The following is a 25,531-nucleotide window of genomic DNA, read 5'->3' on the forward strand; positions in this document are numbered from 1 at the left end:
TGAAACAAAGTCACAAGTTCAGGTCAAACATTTTTCCTCTCCTAGCATACTCTGTTATTGAGATGCGTGTCTAAAGAGAAACAGGAAATATTTAAAATAAATGTTTATTATGTATTTAGTGTCTGTATTTGTATCAATCTTCTGTTAAGAAATGTTTGCCCATAATTCAGCTCCTTTTATTAAAAAGGGAATAAAGGGAATACTTGCCAAACAAAAAAAAAAAAAAAAAAAAAAAAAAAAAGTGTGAGCCAATTTGGGGAATTAAAGTCAACTGCATTTGTGAAGCAAATTGCAATCATGTTATTGCTAGTTAAAGCTGGTGCAACTAAATTGCAGAGTGAAATCTCTGTTCTACTGATTAAACCCTTGTGCATTTTGGAGAATGATGAATATTTACGAAATTTAAACTTGGTTTAAAATTGCAGAGACCACCTAACTAGTAGAATCACTTTGCTGGTAGCCACTGTATCATCATAGTTTACACAAGAGGGTTATTCAGAGCCACTCAGCTGTATTAGTCTTTTCCAATTTTATTAGCATCTCAGGGTTCTTGGGCCTCCAGCAGCCTGAAGTGCACCAGCTGCCTCAACATGAATTCAGCACAGTTCGCCAACAGTGAGGAAAGAATTGGAGAGAGCAGAAAAAAAATAGTAGCTTTGTCCTCAGTTTTAAAATATTTTAAGGATAAATGTAAGATATTTTACCTATCTGTCAGCTGATCTTTCTTTCTCCTTATAATCATATGTTTTTTTGTAGGAAAGCCTTTTTTTAGGAAATGCCTGACCATATTAGTAAGGTCAGACCCATTGTCTGGTCTCTAGGGAAGAAGCAGCCAAGGAAACAAAACCCCTTGTCTTAAAAATCAACTTCCCAAATTCATATTTAAATACTTAACTGTTTTTCTTCTGAAGCCAGAAGCCACCAGCCTTTCTGATTTAAGTCTGTGTGGTGTGTGGAGAGAGGATATTTATGAAAGCCAGGACAACTGGTGTACTAGAGCCATCTGTCAGTCACATTTACTTTTTCACACTCAAGGTGATAACCATTGGCAATTCATCCTTATTTGTGCCTGTGAAAAATAATCAAGTTTTCTTTACTAATAGAAAACTTCTGGAAGTTTGTACACATTATAGGTATTAGAGTAAGATCCAGATCTGTTAAGGGTACAGTGTCAACACAGTCTTCTAAGCCGGTTTTTTAACTGTCTTAATTACAGATTCTTTCCTCAGCAGTGAGATTGTGATTCGTTGTTTTATGATCCTATATCATTATGTCTTAGTGAGCTGAGCAGCCATAAATATGCCAGTGCTTCTGTGCAGAGGATCTCCATTAGGGCTTGGGCTCGGACCACCTACTTATTTCTCCTGAGGAATCCAGTAGCTGTCTGATAGCACCTTTTCATTAGCTACTGACCTGGACTGGATGTGAACTGGTGACCAGCAGGTGAAAGGCATTTTGTATCCCATTATTAATCCTTAGAGCCATCAAGTCCTTCTGTTAAAATCTTATGAATAACGTATTTATCCTTCAAATAAGTCTGCTAGCATGCAGTTGAAAACTTATATTTTTTGCTTTGTAAAGTTGCCAAAGCATGTGGTTGTGCATATACAACTGCACACCTCCTACTAGAAATTGGGAGGTTTCCAGTGGCTCTTAATGCCTACATCTGTGTAGGTCAATACACATAGCAGTGAACATGCACACAGAATGCCTTCTTGCACAAAGGTACTTTTCAGCTGTTTAAACAATTACTGTGGATTTTTGTTAAAAGCTATTTTCCCCCCTTATGCCATATGTTTTATTTAACTCTGAACCTGTATGATGGGAAAGGACAATTGCAGGGTTGCCATCTTAGTGTAACTACACAGTGCCTATGTTCTGTTATGGAAGTTAGATAGCTGAAAAAAGTTTATATGTACTAAGGGTTGCAGCCCAATACTGTCAAATGATTAGATTTTATATTATTTGACATGGAAAAAAAAACTTATTAAATCTATGCTGAGATATAGCAGCAAACAGATGGCTCCAAAGAGGACATTTTTAGATAATATGATACGAGCTTCCTTATAAGGCAAGACAATGTTTTGATCTTTTCTTTTTTCCCCCCACAAATGTGGATAAATGAAAATAATGGTCAACATGAACAAATGGGACTCTGCTGATCATTTTTAGTTAGTTTGTTTTATGTCTTGGGTAATGTAATGTAAGATTTTCCTTCCTTTTCCTGTTAATGAGTGTTTGGATCTGTTAACAGCTCAGTCCTTCTTTTGATACTATATATACTGGCACCTGTCATCATATTGTACTCCAGGGCTCATGCTCATGAAATTGGGTGCAATGTGCCATTCGGAAAATGCCAAAAAGAGGAGCAGTCAGGTATTTTTGGTGATCACAGTAAATGAAAATTAATCATGTTTGACAAATGTTTGTAGCCATCTATTTCTGTAGGCTGAAGCGACATATTTTTGACTGCATCCAGTGAACTGTTCTCTTATGTTCGAGAAATAGTCAAAGAGGCAGTGTGCAACCAGCTAAAAACTAATGATGATCATCTGTTTGGAAAAAAACATAAAATAATAAAAAACAATAGAGTGATGCAAAATGTACAAAAATTAATTCTGAGAATATATTCTGATACATGTGCTTGCTGCCTGTCATTTTGGAGCCTCGAGGCTGGGCTTACATATTTCATAGTACCTTTTGCCAGGCTAAAATGTGCTAGTCTTGAAGTTAATTGTGCAAATTTAGTGTTTAATTTTGTCCCTCCACATTCCTTGTTATTCAAATGTGAATTATTTTTTTACATTTATCCAAATTTTCTATGTGTTTTCAATGGACAATGTGTCGTGTGCTTTTATTTCATTTCTTAAAGAAAAAAACAACACTACAATACAAGATAGAATGTTCTATCATTTAGTTGCCCCATTTGTCTTTCAGAAGCGTTGTGGTTATGGTTTTAAGGTATACGGTTTCATTAAAGTAAGTTTGCTGAATAATCAGTCTGAACTCTTACTGCATGTGAGTGTTCTGATTCTGAAGTTATAATATTGGAAATGATAATTCTTCTTATATCTCAACCCAGATGCTGTCTTGAAAAATTTCCCGTTATCTTGGATTTGATAGAACCCGGTTTTGATATACTTCTTTCTGTGCCACAGAACTTCTTTCTCTCTTTTTAATTTTCTTGTCTTTAAAGCCCTTGAGGGGAGTACTGAGAATCTGGAGCAGATGTAATCATGATCTGGCCTCATTATTATTCCTACATTAACTTGTGGGATAGTGTAGGATGTTTGCAGTGTCTATTTCCAGACCACAAAATTTGAGAAGGCCTATATCAGTAAAATTACAAGAAGGCCAACCTTGAGGTGCATAATACAGTGCCTTTCTACCACAGTGATTGAGCTTAAATGTTCCTCATTATGGAGGCCTTCTGTTTTCTAGTACAAACCACAGAAACTGATTTCACGGGGATAGGAATGAACAGGTATCAGGTTATCTTTCTGAATAGATGTGGCTGATTCGTGTTTGAGTATGAGACTAGACTAATCCAGTGTCTCTGCGTTTGAGATTTTTTTTTTATGGAGAGAATAATGGCCACTTACAAATCTGCTCTGTCACCTTGTGTCCCAAAGTGCAGGTTTAGTATCTTGTTGATTTCTGGGGCAAGAAAATCTATTGTTTAGAATATCCCCATTCTTCCTACTATCATTTCTAGATTTTATTTGTTTTTGTGTTCTTTTTGTTTGGTTGCTTGGTTGGTTTTAATTACTGTTTTGTCTTAGCATTGGCCAGCATCTTTAAGAATTATATTTTTTAATTCTATCTTTTCATATTCTACAACTGACAGTACTTTTCATGAAATCTTAGTTTCCATATTAAAATTAGTACTATTTTCTATTTCTGTTCCATAATTTGTCGTGTCTTTACAGCTGGATATGTATATTGCCATATTATTTCACAGAAACAAAGCATTCTTTTCCCCTTCCCTTCCCTTCCCTTCCCTTCCCTTCCCTTCCCTTCCCTTCCCTTCCCTTCCCTTCCCTTCCCTTCCCTTCCCTTCCCTTCCCTTCCCTTCCCTTCCCTTCCCTTCCCTTCCCTTCCCTTCCCTTCCCTTCCCTTCCCTTCCCTTCCCTTCCCTTCCCTTCCCTTCCCTTCCCTTCCCTTCCCTTCCCTTCCCTTCTCTTCCTTTCCCTCCCCTCCCCTCCGCTCCCCTCCCCTTCCCGGGTATGACAGAATCTTCCTCCTAAATTCCCTTCTTACTTTAGCTTGGATCAGCAAAATGCATATTCTCTTGCATGTCCAGAAAACTAGCATGGAGGTCCATGTTCACCCAAAACACTTCACAGTGTTTTTTTGCTGTATATATCTGCCGTTTACTTACTTCTTGGACACTGGTTATATCGGGCACATTTCTTCCTCAGTCTGGAGTTCTGCAACATAAAGTAGCAGACCTCAAAACCTTCTGTAACACTTAAGCACTGGTATTTGTTTTTCTCTAGTGCCTAGAATTTCAAAATTGTAACTGCATATCATGGCTCCATGTTGACACACTGTTCAAATTTTTTTTTTTTTTTTTTAAGGGACGCAAGAGTGAGGCAGAGAAGTACTTTGTGAAGGCAATTCAGCTGGATCCTACCAAAGGAAACTGCTACATGCATTATGGTACGTTTTAGACAGATAGGGTTTCCATACATACTAGACTTGCTGTTAATCTCTGAGTGATTAAGGATTTGAAAAGCGCTATTGGCATAATACTTTCTTTAAAGGGGAAGAAACTAATCTACCATGTATGACTTCATCTCCATTTCAATTTCTTAATAACCGCAGAGGGAGAGGTGAAGATTTTCATATTTTGCTTAGCTTTCCCCCTGTGAGGAGATTTCAGTGCTGCTGAAATTGCTGGGAAAGGAGAAAGGTGACTGCTGCCATATGTCGAAGTTTCATGGTCTGGAATACCATTAACAGTTAGTTTCAGCCTAACTTTGTTGGTGGCCATGCTTGGGCAACCAAAAATTTTACTTCTGTGCATGAGCTCTACTTGTCAGTGTGTCTGCGTTTTGTTGAAGACTTATGGGTCTTAAATCTACCTCCTTCTTCCCAGCATCTTTGTGTCTTGAAATGGATAAGTATTACAAAAGCTTTTGACAAGTTGACTATGTTATGTCATATTAAGGCATGAACCTGTTTAAATCACTCAGTTAATTTGAAGTTATCCTTGTAAGTTTGAATTGTTTTTAATAGTTGTGGGGAAAAAAAAAAATAAAAAAAATCCAATGTGATTACTCCCAAGGAACCAAAAATATTTAACTTTATGGACTAATTTTCACTGTACTTTAAAACTGATAATACGTGAATCTATAAAAAATGCAAGTTACATAGTCCCAGTTGTAAAATATGGAAAGAAGTAATGAATTCCACTATAGTTAAGGAAAAAGGTAGGGAACCACAGGCATTCTGAGTGTGTCTTCGTATACTGTTTTAATTTCCTCTTCAATTTCTAACTAGTGAATGTAATATAGATGAAATGAATGGCCAAAACAGAAATTTAATCTCACATAATAATAGTATTTTTATTTTGTGTGATTTCCTTCTCTGAATTGCTCACACATTTTATTTTTGTTGGGTCCTATTCAGTGAAAAATTCTGCTTGTTAGACTCCCATAATTAACGCATGCATTGTTACTTCGAATATGTCATGACTGTTTGTTAGTGTTTCATAATTTTGCATTATGGGCTGTTTCAGTTAGTGATGTTATGTTCTATTCATGCCAGTGCAGGTAAATTTGATAAGCACATAAGCTCCATTATTTCACTTGGATATTAGTATGGCTGATGATATCTCAAAGTAATGAGGAAAAGCTGCAGTACATTGTTTCTTGAAATCCTTCTCAAGCCCCCTTCCAGCCTTACTAATTAAGAAATTATCTTTTGTGATAAGAAATTCTATTTGAATACAAATTCAAAGGTATGTCTCAACAATTCATCATGACAATTGAAATTAGGAATGCAAGTATTTTATTAAAGATATAGACTTTTTTATCTTCTCTTTCATTGCCCGATCAACTTGCCTGTCTTTTCCTGAAGTATTCCTTATGTGTCATTTCCAGTTTACCTGTACACTAAAAGCGAGGTTATTCAAATTATCATTCATGTCTGCTGTATTTTATTCTTCATTACCAGAACACAGCATTAAAAAAGTATATTGTTTCCTAATTAAGTCTATTCCCTAAAAGCTTTAGCTTTTACATGGTTTCCGTGTACTTCTGCAGTGGTCATTATGGCAAAATAAATGAGATTCTGCTTTGCAAATTGGCAGTGAAAGTCAAAACTTGGTGAGTGGTTGGAATACAGCTGTAAAATGTGATACTAAAGGGCTGTAGAGACAAGAAGTCTCACTGTACAAGCTACTCCATTATGGAGTATTTTATACATAGAGCTGTGTTGAATGCTAGTTATAAGTGTTCTTGTGATTACATAACTTCTGTACACTTCAAGAAATTCAGCAATGTTACTCCGCGTTTGTATCAAAGTGACTATAGGAAGGTATGCTTTACTTCTGCTTGGCTTACATGTCCATGTAGTACAGCTGATCGCAAAACCTTGTCATTTCAGGCACAAAACACTATAAATTTTGAAATAGACTGTCCTTACTTTTATTTTTCTTCTTTCCTTCTCTTCTCTGCCTTTTATTTTTTTGTATTGATCAGGAATCTTTAGTGTGTATTACAAGGGACATTCCTAATAGTAAACAAGAATAGGTGATAAACACTGTAAGTGCATCTCTATATCCCATGTATTTTAGCACTTGGTTACAGGTATGGTCCATACCCTGTATGTCATATTGTGCATATATGTATATATATGTATACATATATATGTGTATATATATGTATATATGTGTGTGTGTGTGTGTGTGTGTGTGCAATATATATATATATATATATGTATATATATATATATATATATTCTCAGCATGAATGTGTTGGAACAGCAAGTAAAATAGTTGGCATTGATCCCTAATAAAACACATACTGCACTGAAAAGCCAAATGGCAAGAGCAGTCTATTGGGACACAGCACTGTGTTGGTGGTGTAGCATGAATATAGACTGAAGATTATCCTCCAAGTGCACATGTATGCACACAATTATAGTTTCTGCTCCAAGGATGTGCAGATGTTATTTTTGACTTCTAAGTTTTTGGACTTTACTGGAACTATCAGAAATGACTGTTGACACACTGTATCTTTTAAGAGGCTTATACTTGTATTATAAGGTTCTTTAATTCAGACCATAATCCAAAGCTATTCTTAGAAGATATGATTTTGTGCAGGAGTCAGCTCATTTGTTCCTGTGAAAATTGAGGTGAACAGCTTCCTGGATGCTCCTTGGGATAATACCACCACAACATATTTCTGTGCTAGTGTTACAAACAGCTTTGTGTAGATAACTTGCTGGCTTTGGATTTCAGTGCATTTAAAGCAGTGTTTCCCAAACTCAGTATAGCTGGAGATGTCTGAAAGGAGAACTAGTGGAAGGGTTTTAAGAGGTCTAAACTCTTAAGTTTTAAGCACTCTTAAGCACTGCAGACATGATGCTGTTTCAAATCATTAGGAGAAGTGTCTTTTGCTCCAGTGACCAGAGACCAAGGCAGCCCCCTCTGATACTGAAATGCAGGTGGCTGCTCATCTGTGCACTCTTTTTTTTTTTTTTTCTTCTTCTTTTCTTCTCATATATCATTTATCTGAACATATGAACTTTGTCCAGACCCACTGTCTTACAAAGTGAGTCTTGATGGGTGATATGATATAAGCTACTCAGGTGCATAGTACATTGCCAGAAACATCTAGCAGATGGAATAGTTAAAATGCGTGTCAATTGGAAAGAAGAAATACAGTGGAGGAGGATGTAGAAGCATCAGTACAGTTTTTATGTGTTTATTTATTTTTAGTTCTCTGGCAATGAAAAACCTTTGGTTGTTTTTGTTTGCTTGTTTGTTTTTTTCCCATAACCTACGTGTTTTTAAACAAAACACTGTTGAAGTTATTTCAGGTATGAGATTTGAAAGTTTCTGTAAAACCTAAGATTTTTAGTAGGATATTTATAATATACATTTTCTGCTTAGAAAGCTTTAAAGTCAACAGTTTTGGTTAAACCATATTAGACTTAATAAGCACTTATTTTTTTTTGAACATTGGTTTTCTTCTTAGATGTGATGTGTGTTAACGTGTAGTTACATTGTTTAGAGTGCTGAAGCTTTGTGCCTTTGCTCTTCATTGCCTGAAGAACAGCCTAGGGAAATTTGATTTATCTCCCATATATGTAAGGAAAAATCTTCTGAAAAGTGTAATAATGAAAAAAGACATGTCCAAGTTGTATTGATACGAAGACCTGGCAATGAAATTTTAATGATTTCTTCACTTCAAGAGCTTCCTGCCAGTGGTACAAATGTTGCCTAAACTCATAGAAAGTTCAGTTCTTGATCAATGAAATGAATAAAACTGACTTTGCAATTTGTGATTTTAGTTAATGAATTGTCCATTTTAGACTGACAGGTTGGCAAAATGCAGTATATGCTGAGTAATAAATAAAACTGAGTTCCTGAATCTGCTCTTTTGGGAACACCAGATGCTACATAGCGATTGTGTGCTGAGAAATTAAATTCAGTGATGAAATGGGGTCAGGGCCAACCAGATGCAATATTCACATTACTAAGTCACTTTGCCAGCTTTCTTAGTATGCATGCACAAACCTTTCTGCAAATGAAATGTGGAGTGGTTTGTTGTTTGTTCGTTTGTTTGCTTGCTTTTTTAAACTGTATGGGAGTATTAAATATATCATAATTTTGCAGGTAAAAACAAGCTTATGATGCTAAAGCAACGTATCTTCTTAGAACGTGTACTTTCTGAAGGAAAAAAACAATAAAAAAATGTCTCCATTTTGAGCATACAGTGCCATCAGACTACGATGCTTGAGTTATGTCTTGTACCTGCTCCTACAATATCAGTGAATGTTATTCAAAGACTACAGGATTTGCAGATCTACAACAGGCAGAGAGCTGTAACTTACTCAAATCTTCCAACCTTTCTGCTCCCAGAACTCTCTCCAATAACTTTAAGAAAATGTTCAACTGCTATTAGCATAAACAGTATTTCTTACTTTCTAAAGGAAACCAAACAAGAGGTATGAAGCAGAAATTGAACTATTTGGAAGAGTTTTAAGTCTTGCTTGCATTTTTCTTGGCAGCTGTGAATAACTTTAATGAGCATGTGTATAGACTTTCAAGTTCTTTTTGCTGCTCTTAGGCTGTTGTTTTCATACAATATTAAAAGAAGATTATTACAAACCATTCTAATAACTATTTATTACAAACTCCCTTTAGAACCAATCACTTGAGTGGAATGTAGTGGAGTATTTCCAAACAGGTTAGGTCACTGACTCTAAATAGTGTGTAATTTACATATTTCTGTCTCTTCCCTTGAGATACCCTTGACTGTAATCATTCTGACATCCTGAATACATGGCTGACTTTGCTTCTTCAGCACAACACACTGGGCTGCTCAAGAGATATTCTATAGAAATTTTAGATCGGAAACAGTGCTAGAAATATGGCTTTATGCTCCTTTCATGCTGCCAAAATGTGGAGTTTCTGCAGAAACTGAAAAGCTTGTGATGCAAACATCCCCAGAGATGTTTTTGTTAATGATCATATTTTTGACCTATGAATGCCATCTCATTATGAAGATTTTTGAAGAGAAAACATGGAGCTTCTACAAAAGTGCAACTGAATGGATCTTTCCCCTCCAGATATCTTTTTTATCAAATATAATCAGCTGTCTGGGGAATTACATAGTGTCCAGAATCTAGATTAGATTGTGAAAAAACATCAGATCCTCTGAACTGTAATCAATTTTATGTTTCAGTGAGAGCTTCTAGTGATCCAGATATGGTTACAAGCTCAAACACTGAGTCTCAAAAGCTCACAATTTAATTTTTTCTCTCTTACCTCTGGTTGTGCTCTGGATGACATCCAATGGTATATTTAGCACAACTGCAACAGATAAGTTTTTCAGACAAGTGAAAAGGCAAAGAAAAAGATCTGTTTCAAGCCAGTGCAGATACTGATGTTTCAGCACACACTGGTTTACACAGTCTTTTCATACATCTTATTTGCATGTAATGTTTTTTTTCAGAAGGAAACAATTGAGAAGATAGGCTCCCCAACACCCCTTTCAACAAGAAAGGCAGAGAACAGGTTTATGTAAGGATGGAATGGGATATAAGGAGAAGTAAAATGCTGAAAAACAAACTGGAAAGCTGCCTCCATCTTTGTGACTGTGATATAAGTTCTCTTTGTTTATTCTGTCATGTCCTACAAATTCAGTAAGAAATTGTCTTAACAGGAAAGCAGGATCTTTAGCGAACATTTCCTTGCTCTGGAAACTGCTCATTCACAGCCAATGAATCTGTTTTGAAACTCTTAAAGGAAGCAGTTACATTAGGTCATGTCTGTTGACTTGGCATCTTGCAACATTGATTCATCACCCGCAAAGTTTTGGATATCAACTCAGAGATGAGATTCTTTCCTCTCTTTCCTTCCACATCGTGCTATTAAAAGTTTTCCATTTAGAGAAATACCTGCATCTGCTCTTTTCCTCCTGATTGCCACAGAGTTAACAATGACTTCAGCCGTGATCCTGCCACTGTGCCAGAGAGAATACAGTTCAGTTCTCAAGACATGATCTTGTAGCCTTTGTGTATGCTTCAGACTGACAAAATGCATTATCTCACACAGAACCTGAACCTGATACCTGTTTTGGTCTGTGTTGGAACTCAGAAGTTCTTTGCAAGCACCAACAAATATTGTGCTTCAGATCCACAGTGTTCAATGTGCTGAAGGTATTGCTAGTGGTATTCATTATAAATAGATTTGATATGTGGGTTTATGGTCTTGATATATCCACTTCTCAGGTTAAAATAGTTAACTTACTGCCACAGAAGGAGAAAAATCTTTTGGATAGGAGAAAATACAAAACACTTGATGATAAAATGTATATCTATTTTTTTAAAAAGCAAATGTTAACTATTTCCTATTAGGGTGGAATTAGACGTTTTCCTTCTTATTAGGAAGGCAGTTTGCTTCTTTTTTTCTTCCATTAGTAAAGGTATCGGGACAAGAATATGAATTCTTGAAATTTGAATAAGAACAGAACCAATAGTATTCAGAGATCATTCAGAGTGATTTGTTTTAAAAGCAGTTAGCAAAATCTTTTGGTACAAAGTACCTTAGAATGCTTTCCAATGAATAAAAAAATAGAAAATTTCAATCAACGAAAGATTGGTGCAGCTTTCAGTTTTATCCAGTGAAATAAAAGCTCATAGTGCCTATAGGTAGAAGTTGATAAAGCCCATTCTTGAGGAATGCACTACTGTCCTTGTGCTTTTAACATGAGAGATATTTATGCATAGGCATATCCCAACCAGTTAATATTTTTTATATTACAACAAAGTAACTGAACTAACCATTTAGGTCAGTGGCTTCTAAATGGTGCTTGGCACATGTCTTAACAAAACGCTTTATAAATGTTCATGATCATTTTAAAGAGACTGTTACACAGAGTAGAGCTGTCAGCTTTCATCTCTGTGGATGAATATTGGTTAAAAAATTTTGACAGAAGATGGTTGGTTTTTGTCAACTACTAGGAAGTGGAATCTTTCTTTAAAAAAGAAAATTGAAATTGAATTGAAATACTTTTTTTAATGTTATTTTTCAGCAACAGATATATTGCCTCATTTTTTTTTCCCCGTCAAATGTGGACTCAAACTGCTGTTGATGATTTGCAAGAAAAAGTCTGAACAGTGCTGAAGGTGTAAGATCCTTCAGTATTCATGCTGTTTCTGATGCTTGGATATTTTAGAGCTTAGGAAAGAAAGAAAAAAAAAAAAAATGTGTCTAAGAAGATAACAAAGTATCTTCTTTCTGAGGACTTTGAGAAATCTTGGCTATGCATTTGCACGCATCTTTGTGTTATCTAGTAAAAAAGATGAAAAATTATATTTAAAATAGTAATGTTGCTCCAGACAAAGGACAGTATTGTTGAAGATCACACCTGGACTGTGGATTTCACTTATTCTAGTTAATGAGAAGTATTAATTCCTTGAAGGAAGAAAATCTTGGATCAAGAGCTTCTAGAAAACTGTTTTCAAAAAACTTGGTTCTAATTCCAAAAAACAATCAGGCTGCCATAATTTATGTTGTTGGCAAGAGTCAGATTCATGACACCTGCACTAAGAACGCTCTGTATGTAATATTGGGCAGTATCTCATAAATCAAACTGTTTGCCAGCTACCTCTCAAAGGAAAAAATCCTACACATAAATTCAGACCCACACAAGTTGTTCAATCTAGAGGCTTGTGGATGAGACTTACTGATTCACTTTCAGCATTTAGCTGATATTTTGCCCTTCTAGTGCTCTTCTCTTCTGGAAACACATTTTTATAGCTTTCACTGGAAAAGTTCAGAAGTCTGTTTTTTAATGAGGAAAGTACAACACTAAATCGCCAATCTAGTTTATTCTTGAATGATCTTTGTATATCATTTCATAAGGAGCTAATGTATTCAAAATGGATTATCTCTTAGATATCTTAGATGCTGTAAATTATATTTAGCTGTGTAAATGAATTTGGTTCGCGTTTCAGGAGAACCTGCAAAACCGCAGTTGTCAGCTGAAAGTTTCCACCTCTCTGGATGAGATGGAGTTAACCTTTTTTTCATAAGTTATAACTGGATGATGCTGTGTTTTTAATCTGTGATTAAAGCAGTATTGATAAACACACTGGTGTTTTGGCTATTGCTGAACATTGCTTGCACAGCATCAAGGCTTTCTCTTTTTCCACTCTGACTGGGAGGACTAATAGCTTAGATGACTGACCAAGCTGGCCAAAGGGATATTCTGTAACGTACAGTGTGATGTGTTGCAATAAAAACTGGAATAGTTGAAGAGAAATACTCTTTTGCTTCTAAGGTATCCTTTGTTCAATGACTGTCTGGACATTGGTGTACAAGTAAGAAGTGGTGAGCAATTCCCTTTATTTTGCCATTCTTCCCCCCCAGCCCCCAACCACCCAGTCCCTTTCTTTCACATTTTAAACCGTCTTTATGTTGAACCTTAGGCTTTCTTCCTTTCTTCTTCTTATATATATTTTTTCTTACGTCATACTTCTGAGAGGTGGAGATTGAGTGAGGGAGTGCTTGGCAGTAGCAGGATGCAGCCCACCACCTATCTGCTATGCACTCAGGTATTGATTTTTTCATTGGACTGAAAAAGTGACAAGAAAATGTTTAATTAGCAACCTCTGATTAAGACACCTCTACTCAGGAAAAGATAGAGATGGGTGGTTTCAGGGGGTGTTCTCTTCTTTGCTGTCAGGATTCTGTAAAGGTTTGAATGCAAGGGATGCTGTAGTTGGTTTTAAGAGGATACCGTGTATTGTCTACTACTTACCATTTAACATGAATTATTGGCAATATTATTAATCCTGTGATAGAGAGAGAGACTTGTTTATGGGAATATGTGATCCCGGGATCCCAGAGCATTCTGGAGAACTGAAAGTTTTGCTTGTACTTAGCTGGGGTCACGGATAAATTGCAATTTGTTCTAGTTCGCTTTAGTAAACCTTTTGTAAAGGTAATCTTTTAATATGCTGTGTAATAGCAATCCTACTACAGAGGCATGCTTAAGAGATCTAATAGTAAACATGGCAAATTTCATTTTTAACAATTGAAAACATTTGTTTATAGCTGCTGCTGACATTTTTTGTATATCCATGTAGATTAATGGAATGTATGCATCCAAAGTCCTAGAAAAGACTATTGAGATAAACAAGATTTTAGCTAGCAGTGCACTTTCTAAATGTAAATAATGTCCTTCTTTAAATCAGCCTTCTTGTAGAAATCATAAAATATGTAGGAATTTCTCTGCCGAGCAGCTTGGCAGAGAAAGACCTGGGGGTCCTGATGTACGAAAGACTCAACATGAGCCAGCAGTGCGCTCTGGCAGCCTGGAAAGCAAATGGGATCCTGGGCTCCATCAGGAGAGGGATGGTCAGCAGGGATAGGGAGGTGATTGTCCCTCTCTACTCTGCTCTTATGAGGCCCCATCTGGAGTACTGTGTCCATGTGTGGAGCCCTCAGTACAAAAAAGACATGGAGATTTTGGAAAGGGTCCAGAGGAGGGCCACGAAGATGATCAGGGGGCTGGAGCACCTCCCCTATGAGGACAGGCTGAGGGAGTTGGGTTTGTTCAGCCTAGAGAAAAGAAGGTTGCGGGGTGACCTCATTGCAGCCTTTCAATACCTGAAGGGAACTTACACCCAGGAGGGGAGTAAACTCTTCGAAAGGGCTGACAATAGCAGGACTAGGGGAAATGGTTTTAAGTTAAAAGAGGGAAGATTTAGGTTGGATGTTAGGGGGAAGTTCTTTACTAGGAGAGTGGTTAGGTCCTGGAACAGGCTGCCCAGGGTGGTTGTGTATGTCCCGTCCTTGGAGGTGTTCAAGACCAGGTTGGACAGGGCCCTGGGCAACCTGATCTAGTAAAGGTGTATGTTTGGTGGCCCTACTAGGCAGGGGGGTTGGAACTACATGATCCTTGAGGTCCCTTCCAACCAGGTTCATTCTGTGATCTGTGATTCTGTAATTTCATCATATTTTCAGTTATATGTTGATATTATAGACCTCTTAAAGAGCTGAAAATTGCCAAGTGTGTTTCGCTTAAGATTGCCAACAAACCATTAGTATTAGTTTGAAATGGTTTTTAAAAATGTAATTTAGAAATTATATGGGTGAAGAAATTTTACTGTCTTAATAAAGTAAATCTTGAGTCAAGAAAATCATTGATTATATCACATTAAGTTGAACTTATCAGCTACATTCTACTACGTGTAGGGTAGTTATAAATATATATGAGATAACATACTGGTTGAGGTCCAGTGTTGAATTGTTTCATACAGACAATGAGAAGCACGGTTCTAAAGGTGGGTCTCTGAATATCTTTGATGAATTTTTGTCGAGAACAATGAGGATTTTTTTTCTACCCCTGTGGAATTAATTACCCTAATGACCACTTGACATTATTTGTGAGTTTTACGCTGCTAAATATTTTTCCTAAGTATGAATGTTGTTTTTTATTTCAGGATGATCTCCTAAGGCTCCCTATGTCTTGAAGTCTGAAAGATTCTTTTTCTCACCTTCTTGCTGGATGTATAAATAGCCCATCCAGTTACTATAATCTCATTCTCCTAATTCCATGCTTTCCATTTGAAATAAAAAAAACCAAAGAAACAAAAAAAAAAAAACAAAAAAAACTTCATGTTAACAGTTTAAGGCCAGTTTGCTTTGGCATAGACCCAAGATTAGCATTACTCTTCCAACTCATTCATTGAAAGAAAATTAGAATGTCAGTTGTTCGAGTTTCGAAGATTTCTCTTTAAGGAACACAGAAAGTCAACCTAGATTAAAAACTGCCTATTGTGATTAATAGATTTACTTGCGTGGGAATTTTTGAATTAATATTAGAGTTTGTCTAACTATATATATAAAGCAAACCCTAATGTGGTACGGAAAAGGAAAAGAGAAAAATTTTGGCATTTGTTTCTCTTCTTGTTGTGAGGGAGGAGAGAAAACTTTCCTTTTTAAGAGGCTCAAATTAAAGGCTTAAGTGATGGTTTCTAATTCTGAAGTCAGATTACTTTTTTATGATCCAATCTGTTTTTGTATGTTGTTTTTGTATGTGTGGGCATGTGTGTTGCTCCCTTTCTTCCACTTCATCTCTGTTTCTCTTGTTGATCCATGTAAGAAAGCCTCTTTGGAAATCATTTGTTTCTGGAAGCAACACAAAGCATCATTATGCATGAAAGGATGGCACTTATTTGAGTGTGGATGTAACTAAAGCAGGAAAGGCTTATGCTACAAATGCAGTAGGGCATTAATTTTATTGCTGTCCTGAGACATTTTGTAGATCTGAATAACTAAGACAGGTAGCTGCCTGAATAAAGAATCTCTTGCCAAGCTAAAATGTATCCATGGAGAAAAAGCAAAAAGGTATAAAAGCTGTCTTTCATCACTTTTGGTATTGTGATAATTCCTTCTGCAAATGTGTTCATTGTACCAACCATCACTGGATTCACTGTGGCCTCTAAAGACCTTTCTGGCTCTGATTATGTGGATTTTCTGCATATACATCAAACGAGTATATAAAGAATAGGGAATGTGTGAGGAAAGGGGACAAGCAAGAAACAAAATCCCTCAGTGTGAGAAGAAACCATTTGTTCACGGGCTGCTGCCCCTGAAGAGAATTGTGGCAAGTGATGCTGTAGTAGGCTTTTGGTTGACTGATCTTACTTTACAAAAATAAGATAAAATGAGGATGGTATGCTGGAATGTGTAATCACCATACATTAAGATACGTTTTCCAAATTTGTTATTTAGACACAAGATCTAGATGGCTGAAACCCTATGAAATGTTTTTGATCCAAAATAACACATTTTAAAAATTAAGTGTGAAAAAAAAACATTAAAAGGAACAGAATTAAGGTAGCTGGAGTACCTTCCAAAGTATTTTCTTCTTCTTCTTCAAAGGAAAACTCATTTTTATGGAGTTTTATATGATGATAAGTGGTTTTCTTCTAAAAGTACAGTACTTTCGTTAAATTTTAGTACATATTACATGGTTCTTTTTTTGTTTGTTTTTACTTGGTCTAATGATAAAGATAATGCCGTTGTAAAGTTAATTAATATGATTTTAGATATTTTCTAGTTTTTTTACAGAACAGATAAGGATTATGTAGGAAATGTGACAGATCTTGCATGTTTTAATGCAGAGCAAACCAGCAAATGGCCAAACATTGAGCTTGGAACATCCAATTTTTGAAAAACTTACTTTTTACAACTGTATTATCTGAAGCGACATAGATCAGTTGGCTTTTATGACATCAAGCTCATGTTCTCCATTGCAGGTCAGTTCCTACTGGAAGAATCCCGTCTGATTGAAGCCGCTGAGATGGCAAAGAAAGCAGCTGAACTTGATAATACAGAGTTTGATGTTGTTTTCAATGCTGCCCATATGCTCAGGTTAGTGTGTTTGCATCTGTCTTACTTGATTTTCCTCTTCTGTTTTGGAGGAAAAATTTTTACAGCCTTTGCCTATATAGAGTTTGTTGTTTTTTTTAAAACCCAGAAACTCTTGTGAATAATTCAGTATTGCTGATAAAAGAATTTGAATGAAACTGATATGGAACAATCTACTTCTAATTTCCTGTGTGCTTGTAATTTTTTACTTTTAAAATTTCTGTTATTCACAAGCAGATCATTCTTTTTGCTTACATACAAGAACAATTAGTTTATTTTGTGAAGAACATTCTGCAGACTTTTCTTTCATCTGATCTTTAAAGTTTTTAGGATGCATAGCAACTGCAAATAATAGATTAAATCTGATCTGGATGTAACTAGAGAATACTGAAAATGTCACATTCTTTGCTAATATCAACAAGGAACACTGATAGTTTGGAATCTAAATATCCTCAAGCTAATGCTGACTTGAAGCTACACAAGAGGAACTAATATTATCAGTACACGTGATTTAATAAATAGTCTTATACTTTTGTTCTCTTTCTGAAATTAATAAAATGTTAGACCTTTCCTTTAAAAGGATTTTTCCCCCCCTTTTAAAGATGGGAGACCTGGATATTTAGTAATACTGGGCTTCTGCCTGCACATTATCATTAATCTCACATTACTGTGATTCTCCATACTTGTTTCTAAGATAATAATTATCTGTTCTGTGCTTGACAGGTGTGAGGATACTTAATTTCATTTAGAATATAAAGCTGCTTAAAAAATTCATGAGAAAGAAAATAAAGAATCAACTTTATTAGCACAAAACTGTTATTTAGGTTTTCTCTAATGAAGGTGTGTCACTTGGATTTTTGTAGTTTTATAAGACAGTAAACAAAAGAAAAGAAAACGATATTAAAACGGAGGTAGAATCAGCTTCAGCCAAGTGACCTGTGTTTCAGAAGGAGGTTTCTGCACTAGGATTTTGAAATAAGTGCTAAAATATCCTTTGAGAAATAGCTCTTACTGCCTGCAGATTAGAAAGAATCCAAAGCAAATGGTTCACTGATAAACAAAAGTTTGACCTGCAACATGATTTTGAGCTATTTTCCCTTCCTCAGTATTATTTTTTGAAAAATATCTCCTCAGTGTAGAATTAATGAATTTGAAACATCTAGGTTAGTGAAATAAATTCATAGAAGCATAGTAAGTTAGGCATGAAAGCTGAATCGAAAAGGATATAGAAAGCTGATTTTGATGAGTGCATTGTGGCAGATGGTTCAGTGGTGTAAAGTGGTGTGATTTTTGGGTGTGTTTTAAAATGTGTTGGCATGAATTCCTATTTAGGAATATATTTAAGGCATGTCTCACTTTTCCTATGGTCACTGACTGAAACATAATATGGGTATTGTTTCATTTCCAGAGTTTGAAGTGCTTTGCTGCTGCGCTGTACATCAGTGTTGTTACCCTGTTAGATCTTGTTAGATCTGCATCCTTGTAGGTTTCAACCAGTATTTTGCTCTGGGATTCTGAACAGCATTCTCTAGTTTATTTAAGCAGAATTAAAAACCTGAAAATGACAACACCAGAAAAACAATTACTAAACTAAAACTCTAAAAAAAGCCCACCACTACCAAGAAAAAAAAAAGACCTGATGGTTTAGCTTAGCTAGAATCCCTTTGTGCCCCTATGGGATATCTAGTTGGTCTAATTTTCCTTTTTTTTTTTTTTTTTTTTGTGTGTGTGTGTAAGACTGTAATGTCCTCTTGCTAAGCTCTTGGAGTCATAGCTGGTCTGGATGATATAGCAAGATTTAGCATGGCAAAGTCAGATTGAGTGCTGCCAAGTATTTCCTTAAAACCACAGGCATTATGATTTGAATCGTTTTTGCTGTCCATCTTCTTTTACTGCTATACTTAGCAATTTATTCAGTACAATACTTACATAATAGAAATTAGACAAAGGGATTGTCAATTGAGTCTAAGCAACTAGTTTGGGACAAGGCAACTACCATTTCATTATGAGTCTGAAGGACTTCAGAAGAAATTGTTTTTCAGAATACTTAGAATGAAGGCGAGCTGAAGTGATTCCAAATAGAAAGCAGTACAATAATAAAAATTAGTAAGAAGAAAAACAGATACTCAGAGTAGCATGGAGGGAGAAAGCTAGAAACTATGGTACCAATGAATGCTAAAGAGAGTCATAAAGAAAAGCTGAAATTATTTAATAAAGCAGTTTCATGCAGGCAACTAACTGCTATGAGGTACTTCAGAGAGCTTTAAAATCTGTTTGATAATGAGTAAGAATTCTGAATGGACTGTATGTCTTTGAGCTAGAAAATATATTATAGATGTGCAAAAGGCATAGAAGTGAACTACCCTAAGAGAAAAGAAGTGATATGTTTTTGAAATGTATTATCAATTAAGAAACAGAAATTGATATCAATGTGATATCAGTCAAAAACAGTGTGAAATCAATGTGTCATGAACAGCTGGGAAGATAACAACAACTCAGAATTTTTTTAATTAGTCATATTTGTTTTTAATTGTTCAAATATTCTACCCAGTGCTACATTTTTTATTTAGGAAAGTTAACATCTTTTCCTCCTGTCAGAGTGCTGTTTTCACCATTGCTCCAATGAGCATCAGAAGATTCAGAAACACATAGATGCTTATTTAGAATTGCAGGTAAATTCTTTATCATTTGGGTTACAGCTGCCTTGGATGGAGGATGATAACAGCATTCCCTAAATTTCGGTTTATGTTATACTCCAGTTATTGCCAAATTTTGAATATTTTGAACAAGGGATATACTGCTGTTTTTCTTTTTTTTCTTTTTTTTTTTCCATAAATATGCATGGTAGTTGTCTGTAAAATTTGGTTTCTTACCAATTTTTTTCTTCAAACAGCTTCATTCAAGGGTCATATAGCTGTTGTGATGGTGATCCTTAATGCAGTAACTGGTCATGAGTTTTACTTTTGTAGTATTTGTTATGCTTATAGCTTATATTTGAAGCCTTTCAGCAAAGCTAGATACATTTTAATGGAATTTAGTGAAGCATGTATTGGAAATGTCTTATGTTGGCTGGAGCTTCAGTGATCAAATCATGTATCGACAGTGCTAAGTTTCAATTGAAGGTCAGCTTCTGTAAGATCCTTTCCTGTGAACATAAGGATGATTCCCTTTAGAATGAGGAATGGGAGTGTAGTGAAAGCATCATACTAAGTAGAAACAGAAAAGCTTCATGTTGCGTCCAAATGTAAACAAGCAACAAGCAGTGGAAGAAGTGCTTTGTTTAAAAGCACTTTTTATAGGAATAATTATATTTTACACCCTTCTGTAAGGGTCTCTCTGGGTAACCCTGGCATTACATGAATTTATTGCCTATTTATTGGCAATATCTAATTTCTCTATATAGATTTTATTCACTAAATGCTATCAGTGTGTTTATGTATACATACACATATGTGACTATGTGTATCATCTTTTTTAAATTTTTTAATTGATGTAAAACTAAAAGACTGGGCAAAGTGTATGTAATCTCTTTATAATTTTGTTGTGATGCAAAAAGTTCATTAAGAATGTTAATTATTCAAAATCTGTATTATGAAATAGCAACTTCTTCAAAGAAATGCTCTTTTTCTTAGCTGGACTGACCTGCATGATTTCACTTAAAAAAAACCATTAACATTCTGAAGATTTATGTCAAGCAATTGGCTGCTTAAAAATATCTCTTTCCAGTCACATATGTATGTATCTAAACCAGTCAACACTGATATGGGTTTTCTCTTAAAGCATATTTTTTTCCAGTGATCAACAAAAACATATTAAAAGAATATAAGTTGAATAGAACCAGGTTCATAAGGCATCACTATCAGTCATCTGGAACATAACATAGGAACAGCTAGATTTGGAGGCTCAGGTTAATAATGATGAGAGAATAAAAAGAGAAGACATTTTGTTCTTTAAAATAAGATTGAACGCTAAGTGTCAATTGGGGAAATCAGATGAATTTTCAAGGCCAGTCCTCATGAAAAGATTTGGGATAAAGGCTGAAATGTAATTTGTAAGTATGAAAAGAAATCTGTCTTCGCAACTTCTTTTAGCTTCCTTTCCTAAATTTCTGCTTCATTATCAACACTGTTTTAATATTTTACTCTAATACGAGCTATATTTATTTTAGTAGTGTCCTTCCATTGTTTGACATTGATTCAGGGCCTTTTAATCCTCAGGGGCATAGAGTTACTGCAATTTCTTACCTCTGTGCCTTTTATTTTTCTCAAAGGATTGCCATTCCAGGGCTTAACATAAGGAATTTCTAGTGTAGATTTCCAGTGAAAATGCAGACCAGAATTTTTCTGTATTTCAACTATAAAGGAGCCAGTAATGGAACTGGCATTTTCCTGACCAGATTAGTGTGATCTACATTCACTCATTTAAACCTTTTTTGGTAAAGAATTGTAAATTGAAACTGATTTCAACTTGGAAATTAATGACCCATGTTTCCTGATGTGATGTGGGAGGAAAGCAAGCTATGCATTTCCACTGGGCTAGAAGGGGGCAGGATTTTAATTTGTTCTGCATTTGCATGCCAAGAAGATATTTTTTGTTCAGAATTGTACTGTCTGTGTCTGCCCCTGGGTAAGGCACCTCATTCATTGTACAGATTTTTGCCACATTCCAAATGTTCAGAAGCGCTTTGTTTCCTGACAGCTCCCATAAATACAGGGGAAAAAAAAAAAAAAAAAGTTGTGTAATATATTTCAATGTATGTGCCTTGTAGCATGTACTGAAATTTGAAAGTATGAGAATTTTTTTTTTTTCCCAGTAGTTTCAAGTGCTTCCTGAGCCCAGCAGGAGTGATTCAGAAGCATGTTGAATGAATATTTTCAGATATTCAACTGTTTCTAACCATGACAACCATCGTGTTGATGATGCCTGCGTAATTTAAAACAGTTCACAGGTATCAACTGGGTTCTACTCAGTGCATAGTCAGAAAGTGGTTTCAGCTTGCTCGTGAATTATTGAGAAACTTCAAAGAGTTTATCTATCCTCCCTTTTTCCTCCCAGGACCAATCACTGTCTGTCAAGATGTGTTGATTGAAAGTAATTGCCTATCATGTGTAATGTGGCTATGTTTAAAATTTGGGTGGATGGAATGTAAAATCAGAACACAATGTAATCACTGAAGCTTGTAAAACCTCATATGTAACAAACAAGGTAAAATCTCCAGGTGTGAGTGCTCTATGACTGACACTCTTTGAAATGTTCTTGGAAAGTGAAGAAAAATGGGGAAAAAAAAAAAAAAAAAAAAAAAAGAAGAAGAAGAAAAATCTACCCCAATCTGTGTTGCATTCATTTGCTGGTTTTTCACTTGTATCATAGAAATGCATCTGTAATCATGTAACACCAACAAATACCCCGAAGAACTCCTGTCCTAAGACAGGTAACCTGTCATGCAAAAACTATACACACACACACACAAACACAGACATACATACATGTGTATATATATTTGTTTTTACCCCCCATGGCTTCAATATTGTTACTGAACAATAGCAGAAGATACTTAGCTTGCCTGACTGGTCATTTCTACATATTTGTCATCTTTTTTAAGATATTTATGTGTGATCAAGTGATACTCATTGGGCCAGTGGCCACAATGATTATTTGAAAGAAAATTAAGAAGCTAGAAACAAAAGAAGAAGGGAAAAGATTAAGAGATTAAAAGAGCCCACTGAGAAAAAAAAAGGGGAAAAAAAAAAAAAAAAAAAAAAAAGGCTTATTTGGCATCATACTCTATTTTCATGTAAATATGTGAATGCATTAAACTGCAAAGTTAGCGAATAAAAATGCAGTAATTTAAACAATAGGAGAATGTAGCTGTCTGTGTGAAAGGTAGAACAGAGGTGGGCTAATAGTACTTCAGGAACCATGAAACCCAGTCCCATAGGTTATGTGTTCTAAGTTAAAAAAACCCTCTTGGTAGTTGCCAAAACAAGAACACTTATGTAAATTATTTCCTTGAATCATGGAAACCTATTTTTAAGAAATCATTGTATTCTCTGCTTTCTCTCTTTTAATTGGATAACAGGGCACAAAGAAATTAAACTGCAGTATTGTATAACTTATTGCTTAATAATTTGCTGTTGAAGTATGGCTAATTACAACAATGAGCTACATATTCATCTGATGATGACTGGTACATGTGTGTTTCTGCCTCAGATGAATATTTGGCTTTCTGCAGTACTCTTCAGTGTGTACTAATAACTTTTCAGAGCTAAGAAGAAAATAAGGCACAAAAATGTTCGCAATGGACATTCTGAAATACAGTCAAAAAGATTCCCATATTTTATGTATTTGTTATGCTGATATTCTTAAGTAGTAGGAAGGGGTTACAGTATTTTTTTAGGTGTGCTTTTGTATATGGAGATGTAATTATGTGTTTTTGGTTTTTTTGTTTGTTTGTTTGTTTTTTGTTTTGTTTTTTTTTTTTGTCCTGATAGACAAGCCAGTCTTAATGAAGAAGCTGAGAAGTATTATGAAATGGCAGCAGAATTAAGACCTAATGTAAGTACCTTCCTTATGATATCCATTACATAAACTGATGAATGAACTGCTTTTTGTTGAGAAACTTCTTGCTGGTGTTTGACCTCTTGGCCTGAATCATACATATTTTTTTTAGTGGTTAATTATAGGGTAGTTGGATAAAGCTGTTCATTTGTTAGAACAATCGCCATACATTTGTTTTATCTTGATGCAGTATTCTAACAACAGATCATACTTGGCTAATGTATTTTAAAATGATTTATATATTTAGATTTCTTTGTCTACTTTTAAATGTGTTAAGTTTGGAAAATGCTCTTAATTTTTTCTATTTTCTCTAATAAAAAGAAAATGAAAGGCTATTTTGTAATTATTTAAGGCATTTTAAATTATACCTTTAAGACTTTTCCTCTTTCTTGAACTTCTGGCAAACATTGTTGATTAAGAAACTTAATGATTTTACTTTGGAGATAGTTCCTCTAAGGTTGAAGTACAAAAACAAATAAATGTTTATTCAGTGAAGTGGAAATATATGCATGTAAAAGCTCTTCTTTAGAAAACAAAAAATAAAATCTCATTACATTTTTACTGCATTAGGAACTAAAGGAATAAAAAAATTTGTTATATTCCTTTTCAATTACCTTCACAACCATGGGTCTAAAAGAGGCAGAATTTATTTTTAAAACCTCATGCTTTGTATATAAATGAAATATAGAACACATTCTTGTCATAGAAGTCTATAATGCTTAATTTGAAAAGATGTTAGTAATTCCGGAAAGAAAAATAAATAAATAAAAAGACAATTTTAAAACTTAAAAGTCTTAAAAAAGCATCTTCAGGTCTAAAACCCAAAATTAACCTTCTACCAGGTCCTAAGTTGAATCCTAAGTTGATGTTCCTTTTCTCTGCTATAATTTCTGTTATTTGCGGTACCAAGACACCTAAATTGTCAGTTGTTCTTTAGAATTAGTACCTAGCTCTTGAGAGATAGGCAACTAGTACAGCCAGAAACAATAGTCAGATTTACAATTTCTTATATCCATTTCTTTGCAAATATAGCATATTCTGTAATATCTAATATCACTAATATCTCTATAATGAAATATTGGCCTTATTAGCAGTAAAAGTTGCTACAAACTCTTCAGTATTTTACTGCTAGTAAGGGAATTCAGATTCTCACCCCAACCTTCATGAACCAAATCAAGTGTCAGCATTCTAACTTCAGGGCTGGGTCCCTGTTAATTGTCACAGTGAGATCCTAGCACATCCCGGATGCTTCAACTTCAAAACACCCACAATAGCTTTGGGGACTAAACTGCGCACACACAGGAAATGAAGTTGTGGTATGGCAAAGTACAGAGACTGCCATGTGATACTGACCTCAGTGTGGTCCTTATTTTATTGTAAATAATTTCCTGAGTTATGAGTTTCAGAACTAGTTAGTTGGCCATTTCATTGTTGGTTTTGTTGTTGTTGTTGTTTTATCCAGACAGCAGAATCTCCATTCTTACATTTGTCTCCTAAGCAAGCTGTATTTCAGTGTCTCAAGACTGGGTTGCAGCAGTGAACAACTAATATGCCTTTAGGTCTGGATCACTTTCTTATTCAGTCAATCCAGTTTTGTAGACATTGTGACTAAGGAGGCTAAAAACACCCTAAAATAAAAGCCACAGCAGTCTTTAGATACAGGAGAAATGAAAATTCTCTGGAACATGCAAGCCTTTGTTTCTAAGAAAGAAAATATGGATGATATTTTTGTTGTGTTGGTGATTCACTCACCACTGAATTAATTCTGGTAAGATGTAAAGATACTCAAAAGCTGCATTACAATGAGTAAAGTATTTGAAAAAAGGTTGTATGCAGTAAAGCAACTACTGA

The 25,531-nt window shown here is 35.2% G+C and overlaps 1 protein-coding gene across 4 annotated transcripts in view; it reads left to right on the top strand.

Moving 5' to 3' along the window:
- Positions 1 to 25,531, top strand: part of TMTC2 (transmembrane O-mannosyltransferase targeting cadherins 2) — a 242,375-nt gene that overhangs the window by 196,473 nt on the left and 20,371 nt on the right. For all 4 annotated transcript variants that reach the window (XM_015857488.3, XM_015857482.3, XM_085537860.1 and 1 more), the window contains 3 exons: positions 4,581 to 4,662; positions 17,011 to 17,125; positions 23,614 to 23,677. In XM_015857488.3, the coding sequence (XP_015712974.2) occupies positions 4,581 to 4,662; positions 17,011 to 17,125; positions 23,614 to 23,677 (261 nt within the window). The remainder of the gene's footprint in view (positions 1 to 4,580; positions 4,663 to 17,010; positions 17,126 to 23,613; positions 23,678 to 25,531) is intronic.

This window comes from Coturnix japonica, chromosome 1 (assembly GCF_054131305.1).
Source record: "Coturnix japonica strain WE chromosome 1, WE-NBRP24, whole genome shotgun sequence".
Lineage (NCBI taxonomy): Eukaryota > Metazoa > Chordata > Aves > Galliformes > Phasianidae > Coturnix > Coturnix japonica.